Source organism: Piliocolobus tephrosceles, chromosome X (genome assembly GCF_002776525.5).
Source record: "Piliocolobus tephrosceles isolate RC106 chromosome X, ASM277652v3, whole genome shotgun sequence".
NCBI lineage: Eukaryota > Metazoa > Chordata > Mammalia > Primates > Cercopithecidae > Piliocolobus > Piliocolobus tephrosceles.
The window spans coordinates 5,675,891-5,687,060 of record NC_045455.1 but is presented as its reverse complement, the minus strand read 5'-3'; the positions used below and the strand labels follow the sequence as shown (position 1 = coordinate 5,687,060).

The following is an 11,170-nucleotide window of genomic DNA, read 5'->3' as shown; positions in this document are numbered from 1 at the left end:
ACCATCCTGGCTAATAGAGTGAAATCCCATCTCTACTAAATACAAAAAATTAGCTGGGCGCGGTGGTGGGCGCCTGTAGTCCCAGCTACTCGGGAGGCTGAGGTGGGAGAATGGTGTGAACCTGGGAGGCAGAAGGTGCAGTGAGCGGGGATTGTGCCACTGCACTCCAGCCTGGGCAACAGAGCGAGACTCTGCCTCAAAAAAAAAAAAAAAAAATTTTTTTTCCTGACACCAGAAACTCTTGTGTGATACAACTATTATGAATTGTTTTAAAAAGAATAGAACATAAGAAATTATTGTAATAGTACATTAAACATTTTATTTAAATTAAAAAGTATAACAAAATCACACACATTTGTTCCACGGTTTGGATAAAATTTCTAATTACTTTCAAATAATGCACACATAGTATCTCACGGATCAAATTCCATACATTTCAATATGGTCATGAGATAGGTTGTATTCCAAAATTCAGTATATAAATCCATATATTATACTATATATATTGACTTTAAATAATCTAACTATAAAAGTCATTTTTAAAAGTCAAAGCAATTTATTTCTAATGAAAGTTACAATGTGCATACCATATTGACACCTATTCAATAGATAAAATCTACAAAAATCTGTTTTGTGAATACTATTTATACTGGAATGCAAATTCACATAAAAATACTTCCTTTTAAGCATGTTCTATTTAACACAAGAAATTAAATGTGAGCTACTTTTAAAATTGCAAGCTTTATTTTTAATCAAACCAATTCAATTTTAAGCTTTTAGATCATTAAGTCTCATACAACTTCCTCTAATTTAGCTAAAACCATCATTGACAGGGTTTTGTTATTACATTTGGCCTTAACCTTAAAAAACAAATTTGTTTACATTTCACATTTAAAAGGGACATTTTAAACCCTGAGTAAAAAGACATATTTTTACAAGTCCAATTATAACAATTCTACCCTATTTTCTTGCAATGTTTTTACTAGATAAAAACTATTATTAAAGTTTTGATTTTTTAGAATATACTGTTGAGAAGGTTAATGCTTTTCATGACTTTAAAAGTCTCTAAATGTATCTTATTAGTATCTTTAAGTGAAAATTCTTATTTCTATATGGATATTATAAAACACCTCCTTTAGACTGTTTAATTATTTCACCGTAATCATAAAAAATGATCAAATACTACACTCTTAAGATAATTTTTCTTTCTTGCTTTTGGGCTATTGTCTTTTCAATCTTAAAAGTTAAAATTATTGTTTTCCTATATCTAATGATACTTTTTAGGCATAGATTTTTAAGATACAAAAATAAAATGTAGTTTAGTATTTTATCATTACCACCTTCTGCAATGAGTCTGCCAGATCAGAGGCTTTCCTCACTAGGAAACCTAGCTTTAAATCAAATACTGGTTTTCTTCTTGTAATTCACACCTATCTATTGAATCAGTTACCCAACTTTCTTTTAGGATTTTAAACTTTCTCTTAAAAGTTCTTCTAAAAGCTTTAAAATCTGCAACACGACTATGATCTTCCCCAATGATTACATGAGACACTCCCTCAGCTAAACAAGAAACTACCTTTGCTCCATGAAACCGAAGTTCCAAGGCTTTAATAGCTAACCTTGTCCCCTCAGTTTTGGTACTCAGGTCATTAATAACAACATACAAGTCCAAATAAACGGTGTGGCGTCGAAACATACTGAGAGGAGAGCAATCCCAGGAATATCGATATTCTAAATCAGCAATCAAAGAAGCCATTTCTTCAGGAGTCTGCTCGTAAGAATTTTTAATTCCCGAGAATACTTCCTTCAGTTGGTTCAAGTCTGTATCAACGAAATAACTATCACCATAGCAATCATATTCACGGGCAAAATGTTCTTTGGTTGATGGGCACATATGAATCATAAAGCGAGGCTGCCACGGCACAAAGCTTTTGGTCTGAAAACATTCTAAAAGCCATGCAGGCTTGACAACATCATGTTTATCTGACAAAATTATGTTTTTCACTCTGATGTTCTTAGACCCTGCAATTACACAGTACGTGTCTGGGCCTGGATTTTGTACTATATAACCACCAAGTTCTGCAATTCTGTTCTCCAGGTCAGGCTTTGGCTGGCTATCTGTTCCACTCATAACACAAAACTCCACATCTTCAAATATATTAGAAATTTTGTTAATGTTAGTAAGGTTAGGTGCTTTTAAGTGCTCAATAATTCCAATAACTTTCTTCATCTTTGGAGCAGCTTTTCGCTTTTTTTCTTGTGGTCCATCATCACCACCTACATAAAGGTGTTTAGATGCGAGCTTACCAGATGCTTTCCCCCTAAGTTGTTCTAGGTCATCCAGGGTCATGCACTCGTGCCATTCTTTGTCATCTCTTATCTTCTCAATTCGTGGAAAACGCAAGGTGCAGCCAGTTTTATACATATCACTGGGTACGATCTCTGCTGCCTTAATCTGAACAATGACAGAATTACAAGGTTCAATGTACACTTCTGGCTTCTCTGTTCCACATAAAATGCTACTTGGTGGAGCTTTTTTATGAAAAGGCTTCCAATACTTGGCCAATTTCAAACCCAGATCATACAGTTCTTTCATGGTGCAGCCAGAGCCAACCCGAGAGAGAGTATGAAACACAGATGGCTTCTCACCAGGAGGGGGCTTCTCTGCTACTGCACACAAAAAATGAGACATGATTCCACCCCGTGATCCTTTACCCCAATATCCTCCAACAATTAAAATGTCCAATTCATCCATTAGTCCAGTGACATACTCTGGTTTAATTTTTAACCACCCTTCACCTCTTTTGTCTGGCTTGTAGATGGATAGAGGTTGTTTTATCATGATTCCCTCTTCTCTTTTATCTATTGCTTCATTCAGTGCATCAATTACCTCATTCTTAGTATGAGCTTGTGTTTTCTGCACTATTTCTATTCTACCTGGAATTGGTGTAAAAATACTACTAAGAATTTCATACCTCTTTCTCAGAGTCTCATGCCCTAGCTTTTTATTATTAACCATCAATACATCAAAAACACAATAACAAGTTTGCAGATCAGAATCTTCTACCATTCTTTTAATATCAAACTTAATTCCCTTTTGCATGAAAGTTTGTGTGTTAGGATTATAGGCCATCATCTCACCATCAAGAATACAGATTTGTATATCTGTTTTGAATGCATTATGAATGAATGGGGTAAGAGAACCTTCAGTAGGAGAAGCACCAAACTGATCGGTATAGTTATATCCATTTCGGGAGAAGTATTTATATACATCCCCATCTTTGTGCATTTGCATACGTTCACCATCTAGCTTGGTTTCTATGTAGAAACTCTGATGTTTCATATCCTTCTCAATGTGCTCAATATCTGCAATAGCAGCTAGCATTGGTTTAAAGGCAGAAAATAAAGTGATAGAAATATCACTGAGTCCTACAGAAGGATCATGCAGTTGCCTACAGACTTTTTCCAGATCTGTAGTGACATTATGCAACTCAACAGCATCATTATGAAAAACAGAAAAGATAGTTTGCTGACTAACACCAAGCTTTAAATCCTTTATGATCATCCGTATAAGCCACTTTTGCTCAAGTGCTGAACTCTGAGTTATAAGTTGAAGAAGGCTCTTTTTTATCAGGTCTTTTCTTTTAGCAGAATTATTGCTGGCAACTGAGTCTAAAAGGTCGTTTACTTGCTGTATGGTTAAACTTCCTTTCTGTAAACATCTTGGCTTCAACACAAAATATGCAATCAATGCAAAGTCTCCAGCATCTCCATGAGTTCCAGTGGGCGTTCTGTAGTTTAAAAGTTTGAGGGCATCTTTTCCATCTCTAGGTAAATTAAGCAACTCAATATAAAGCTTAGCAAGCATAGTTTCTTTAATTCCATAGGCCATTCTCTCTCTTTCTAGTTGAGGAAGAATTAGTCTCATTGCTGGATAAAAAGAGTCTGTGACATCTTTTTGGTTCTTATGAAGAGCATCATGAAATTTTCTCCAAGAATCTAAAAATTCCCTGAAGTGTCTGATTTTGTCTGCACGTCCTCTACTTTTCTGTATTCGTTCTAAAGTTGAACACAAATCTGCAAAAGGAACGTGAGATGCAACAGTGTGTGAAGTTGGTGAGGCAGCCATCAAAGCGGTGATGAATCTTCTCGTTTAACTAGTAAAGCAAAAAGAGAATAACTCTAAGTAAAAGATAAGATTCAACTAAACATTTAATGTAAAGACCTTACAATGATCACCAAGATCATAATAAATGTTTATTAATGTTTGCTAAATAGACCAATGCTCTAAATGATGTATCTTTTCAACCTCTACATTTAATAACAACTATTTTGTTTTAACCCTAATTTGAAGTTACTATGAAAAGTATCATCAGCTGTATAGCTATATTTCCTGCATTTATAATACAGAAATCATTTCAATTTTCTCCTTAAATTCCAATTATTCTATATATTAATTATTTAGCACATAATATAAACAAATATTGCTGATAATGGTGACAAAAAAACTCATCAGGCTTAATTCACTTCACTTCTGAGTTCTCAGGGAAGGCCCTTCACATATGTCTCTTCTTTCCCTGTCAGATTACCACATGGCACCAGAAATGAACTTCTTCAAACAGATGTTTATAACAAATCACTCGTTTGCTGAATTGAAATTTGACTTCCTAGAAATCCTAATCATAGGCAGGGCCCTTAATCAAAAAACAAAACAAAGGAAAACACAGGTACCCTCTTCTTCCAGCCAAGCAAAGCCTATGTCTGTGTTTCCTTTAACTTCTTCACTGCTAGCTATGCCAAATCACACCAGCGTTCGATCCCAACTCAAGAGGCCCTACCCATAAAATCCTCACTTTACCTATTTTACCATAGTCACTTACTGTCTCATAAGTATAAATTTATTAGCATGCTTATTTTTTTCGTATTTCCAGGCCAGTTATTCCCTAAGTATTTAATGACTACATATGAAATGTGCTACATACACCGTGCCAGGGGAAAATACCGCATGTTTCTGCTTTAAAAGAACATATATTCTGTAAAAAAAAAAAAGAAAAGAAAGAAAAAGAAAAAAAAGGTTGGGGGGAGTGCAATGGAAACTGAGTATAATAAAATGCCAAGTGCTCAGGTGCTTTAACAAAATAAAACAAATGTAAAATGTCCTGAGGGGAGAGCTTTTCCCTAAAGTATCTGCTAAAGTCAGAGAAGAAATAATGGGTACCTTGCTGAGTTAGGGCAAGAATATTTCCTAAAATTTCACAAGTGTAAATTTCTTTAGTTTTAAATATTCATACAAGTTTTACTGGAAGATAAATATATTAATTTTAATATGGTTTAAACTATGTAATGTTAAAATAACTTTTCCAAAAATAGATTTCAAGTAAAATGTATGCGCCATGAATAGAAACTGTTTTATCCTGTGGTTTCAGACACCTCCTGGCACACCATGTATCTCAGGCAGTGGAGTCAGAGTTTTACTGGGAATGGGGAGATCTATTACACTGCAGAGAACATGTGACTCCCCATCTTCCAATTCTCCATCACAGCAAATGAGCCACACACACATGCACAAGGCTACATTATCTAGTATCCAGTAAAATAAATCAAATGGCTAATTACAATACTACATTTACTATACTATCAGTCTCTAGTGGCCAGAAATTGTGCTGTAATTTGTGCTACTAGTGGCAGACATGTAGGAGGTTTGCTGAATGAATTACTGAACACCTAGAGTTGACTCCTGGATAAGCACACTAGGGAAAGCTATGGTCTGGTTACATACCACACACTCACACACACACGCAGACGCACAGTGGGTGAGATTCAGTTTGGTTAAAAATATTCAGGAGCTCTGACTGCCCTGGCAATGGTTCACAACAGCTATTTGGTGGCCTATAGAGAAAAAAGCTGCACTTCTCAGTCTAATTTCTGACAAAGGAAACCCAACTTCTACTGAGTGGGTGAGATCAAGGGATAAAACCATGAGAGACCACTTTTCTGAAACTTTTATCTTTGAATATACTGTTGTTTCCTCTCTCTGAATCTGCTTTGCATAACTGACTGTAACACCTGGTTATGTATGTTCACTGCCCTATCTCTCAAAATATGCCCCCTCAAGGGAGTATATCACAGTACACAATGCTAGATCTACAATTTCTACATAAACTATGTAAAATGAAGTAGGTTAATATTTCTTTAATGTTCAAATATTGGTATATAGTTTCTACAGATGTATCTATAGATTCTATATAGTCTCAAAGTTAAACTTTCGCTCAACAAATCCCAGGCAAGGACTTAAATTACTTTATAATGACAAAATGTAGGTAATGGTGTGGATACACATGTATCCTAAAATGGCTACACAGATAACAAGGATTCCAAAACTGCTATAAACTAGCCTAAGTATTTTTGCTCATTACAATGGCATACAAAGTCAAAGATTAGGCCTTGCATTCATTTTTACATGCTAATTTTATTTTTTGGATTCTGAGGATTTTAGCTGATTCATTCCATTTGCAATAAGACAAATGAGGAGGTTCCTGGTTAGGGCTCAGGTTTCGGACTCTAATAAATCTGAGTTCAAATGTGGATAGTAACATTTAACAGCTGTGTGATACTGGGCAATTACTTAATTTATCTAAGCTTCTGTTTCCTAAAGTATAAAATGGGTTAAAAACTATGTAGAAATTAGAATGGAGATACAATCAGATAACCTACAAAATGTACTTTAAAAAGTAGTAAGTCTTGATTATTTTAATACTATACTGCTTGCCGATCCAAGCAACATTTAAAATATAAATATCGTAAAATACTGAGATAAAAAGGTGGGAATAAGCTTCACTCTTTAACAATAAGCAAAGCTTTCAGGAGTATGAATGCAAGCAATTAGTACACAATAACGATTCATCATTCATTCAGTTGCTGACTAAATTGTCCTGAAGTGACACATGAAAACAAATCGGCAGGTTTTACTCAGAAGTAGGAGACTATGGAAGGTGATTAAGTGCTATGTTATTGCACTTAAAAAAGGCAGAGGAAAAAAAGGAGAAAGTGACTAATACAACTGAAGTATCCTTCACGCAACCCTTGACAAGCTGTGTTTCCCTAGGAAACAAAGGATTTACAGTTGTCTATCTTCCACAGCACTTAGTGACAATTTGGGATAATCTCAGCAGAAAGAAATGAGCGGACAAAGAGGCTAGAAGGGCTCTGGGATCCCAAAAGTTAAAGAAAAACCAAGTATAAGAAGAGAAATAAAGTAATTCCCTCCAAGCCCAAAGTCTCTCCCGCTCCAATGCCCCCTGTACCCTCTCAGAAAATGGAAAATCCCGAGGGAGTCTAAATCATTTCTCTGCCCGTTTCCCCTACTCTCCCCCAACACTTAACGGATTCCCAGTGAATACCTGGCCTCGGGCAAGCTCCGTTACCTCTGTTAACCAGGGAATCCCAGCTGTAAAATGAGATCTTGATGGTTTCCTGCGGGGTTGCCATGAGAAAGCATCAGCATGCACGCAGGTAAAGCAGGCAACACAGTTCTAGGGAGTCAAAAATGGGAGAAAGCGTCCCACGACCTGGGGCTTGGGTCTAGATAAGAGCACAGCATCAAGAGGCCAGGCTTCTAACGCGGCGCAGTCTACAGCGCCGTGAACTCGGCAACCCCCATTACCTGCCGCTGCACAAACGCCCTGCTTGCCGCCCTATAGACCGACCCCCGCCTGACGCCCCCTAGACCCCCGCCTGACGCCCCGCAGACCTCCCCGCCTGACGTCCCAGACACCCCCCCGGTCCCCCACACCCCCAACCGACGCCCTACACCCCCCACTTGACTCCCCACACACCCCACACCTGCCGCCCCACACACCCCACACCTGACGCCCCACAGACCACAAACTGACGCCCCACAGACCCCCTGCCCAACTCCCCATAGACCTCCCCCTCCTCCTGCCGCCACACAGACCCCAAACCCCGCCCCGAACACCCCCCACCTGCCGCCCCACAGATCCCCCGCCTGACGCACCACAGACCCACAACCTGACACCCTACAGATCCCAACCTGACGTCCCACAGACACCCCGCCTGACGCCCCACAGACCTCCCCCCGGTCTGCTGCCCCACAGACTTCCCGCCGCCTGCTGGACCACACCCCACACTTGACTCCCTCCACACCCCCAACCTGCCACATCTCATCCCCCCACCCCCATGCCAACTCCCCCCCCAACCCCCACCTGCCACCCCACACACTTCCCACCTAACGTCAACCCTGAGGCTCAGCCGCTAAGCCGGAAGCTGGCGCCAGAAGATGCCGGTTCCGCCAGCTGCTGGCCGCGCAGGCGCAGGGCAGACCCGAGGCCGTGCCCTCACTGGGCTCTAGCACGCCGGCGCAGCCAGGCTCGCGGTGGGAGGTGGGAGGTGGGAGGTGGGAGGTGGGAGGTGGGAGGTGGGAGGGCCCCGCCCCACGGGGCAGGGGAGGCGGGACCTGGAGCATCCTGGTTAGGGTCTTGAGTACACAGGGCTCCTATTGGCCTCAGCAGCAGATGCTCTTTGCAAGCAGTTGATCCCGCACGCCAGCGGATTTTGTCTTGAGGGAGACCTAAGATCACTTTGTGCCCTGGCTAGTGATAGCCTCTAATTCTTGTTCTCTGTACGTGAAACAGTGGTAACTATACTATTTCGCTGCTTGTGAAAGCTCCCAAGAGAGAACAGGCATCCCCCCCCAACCTCAAAACGTCGGTTGTTTCATTTACACTTTTAAAAAACAGGCTTTTGCAAACTATATAGAGCTGTTTTTTTTTTCTTTGTTTGCTACTGTAGTCTGAGTTCTCTTAATACAGAAATAATACATAACAATACATAATTTACAATACAGAACGGTTGCATGACCAGAAATCAACTATGGACTCTTCTAGTATCTGTTTAAGGATTAAAAATAAAGTTATTTACAAACCTTTATTGAGCACCTATTATTATATAGTAATGGTGCTAGATATTCAGGGTGGGAAGATTAAAAACAACCCCAGTTTTTATGTTCCAGGAGCTGTTGTTTTCCACCGAAGTTTTGCTGTGGTCCGTCCTCCTTTGCCATGGAGAAGTGAGAAGTTATTCATAAAGAGTGGTGGGAACAACTTTTAGAACTATTTTATTTTAGCATAAAATACTGCTTTACGATAAAACAAATTTTGCTGCAATGGGCCCTGATAAAACATATTAGAGCTGTTAAGTGCCTTAGAGGTGGTGTAAATTATAAAAACCTCATTTTTCAAAACTGACACATTTAATTCAGTGCTAGTTTGTAGTGTAGCTAGAACTTAGGGTTCCGTCTAGCCCAAGAACATTCAGTTATTTACTTTGTATGTCTAATTGACCTAAGTAGTCTGAATATCTAAACTCATCTGTGATGTTGTAAAGTCTCATGATACTGTTTTGTGAGTATCTACTCTTCAATTTAGTTATCAATTTATTTTGGAGGAAAAAAGAATACTGTTAAGGTAGAGGAGTCTCCATTTGCCCATCTTATGAATACCTATTCGTGTACATCTGTACCTTGTTCAACCTCTACTGAGTTCCTACAATGTCAGAAGCTGGACTCCGTATTAGTTACATGAGAGGAACCATGAATTATGAAACCGGCAAACTCCAAATTGATTCAAAGCCCAGTCTCCATTTTATCATGTTATTTTAGTTGCTTGGTTCAAAGACAATCAAGGGTTTTTTCCACTAAGTATCTTCTAGAGTTGCCATGATTATTAATTTACTTATGTAGGTGGTATACTTCAGTGCTTGGCACTTACTCGGTAATAGACATTAGGAAGCTATGAATCAAGAACCCAGCTTTGACCTGGAGCTCTCGAGCTGGCAGCAAGACATATATGTTCAACAAAAACAACACCACAGGCCGGGCCCGTGGCTCCTGCCCGTAATCCCAGCACTTTAAGAGGCTGAGGTGAGCAGATCACTTGAGGTCAGGAGTTCGACACTAGCCTGGCCAACATGGTGAACCCCCGTCTCTACTAAAAACACAAATATTAGGCCGGTCGCGGTGGCTCATGCCTGTAATCCCAGCACTTTGGGGGGCCGAGGTGGGCGGATCACCTGAGGTCGGGAGTTCGAGACCAGCCTGGCCAACATGGTGAAACCCCGTCTCTACTAAAGAAAAATACAAAATTAGCCGGGCGTGGTGGCGCATGCCTATATTCTCAGCTACTCAGAGGCTGAGGCAGGAGAATCGCTTGAACTCGGGAGGCGGAGGTTGCGGTGAGCCGAGATCTTGCCATTGAACTCCAGCCTGGGCAACAAAAGCGAAACTCCGTCTCAAAACAACAACAACACAAAAACAAAAATTAGCCGGGCGTGGTGGCGGGCTCCTGTAATCCCAGCTACTTGAGAGGCTGAGGCGAGAGAATCGCTTGAACCTGGAAGGCGGAGGTTGCAGTGAGCAGAGATCACACCATTGCACTCCAGCCTGGGCGACAAGAGCCAGGCTCCGTCTCAAAAGGGGGGGGAAAAAAGAAACCCACAAATTTATGAAATATCCTCTGTATATACAAAATAGGGGACATAGAAGAAGGAAAGCCCAAGGGAGGGGGAGGCACACATCTGTAAACAAACAAGTGTGTACACTTCAGTGCACAGGGGGGTTGACAGTGAAGCTAATGAAGCCCAAGTTTCAAGGGCCCATTTTTGTGGTGAACACTTCCAAGGCCTTGAGAGGGGCCCTAACGAGGTGTTCCCATGGTCGTGTACCTCGGTAAAATTTGCAAAAATAAAATAATTTTACATTATTTTTCTTTAAAAGGGCTCTCCAAATGGCACAAGGTTCAGGCCTCACAAAACCTGCATTCGCCCTTGGCAGTCCACTCTGGTAGGGGTAAAGGGAGAAAAACAGAAGCGCTTTAAATCCTGGACCTCACTGCGACACTCTCAACAACCCTATCAGGTAGAACAAATTCCTCCGCAAACCTGCTGTTTGCAGAGCGATGGTGGACTCCCGAGCTCATCGGGTCAGGCACCTCTTTACGGCGGAGGACTGGGGTACGTAACTGGAGGGACTCCTGGTGCTCGGAGGAGGGTTGAAGGCCAAGATCCCCAGGTCGTGGAACAGGGAGCCGGGCCCACGCCGCCGAGGTATCTTTTCCGTCCGGGCCACCGTCGCAGGGGCTCCCGGGCAGCGGCTTCT

At 40.8% G+C, this 11,170-nt stretch overlaps 1 protein-coding gene across 7 annotated transcripts; it reads right to left on the bottom strand.

The window, feature by feature from the left end:
* Positions 1-299: 299 nt before the first annotated feature.
* LIG4 (DNA ligase 4) lies at positions 300-11,160 on the bottom strand. Of its 7 annotated transcripts, none has more exons than XM_023217632.1 (3): positions 8,246-8,320; positions 7,401-7,473; positions 300-4,157 (listed from the first exon to the last, which is right to left on the bottom strand). In XM_023217632.1, the coding sequence occupies exon 3, from the start codon at positions 4,127-4,129 to the stop codon at positions 1,394-1,396; it is 2,736 nt and encodes a 911-aa protein (XP_023073400.1). In that variant the 5' UTR covers positions 4,130-4,157; positions 7,401-7,473; positions 8,246-8,320; the 3' UTR covers positions 300-1,393. The 7 variants fall into 7 exon arrangements, with proteins under 7 accessions (XP_023073400.1, XP_023073404.1, XP_023073403.1 ...); XM_023217636.1 differs by having other exon boundaries at positions 300-4,077; positions 8,246-8,292; XM_023217635.1 differs by having other exon boundaries at positions 7,425-7,473; positions 8,246-8,280.
* Between the last annotated feature and the right edge of the window lie 10 nt (positions 11,161-11,170).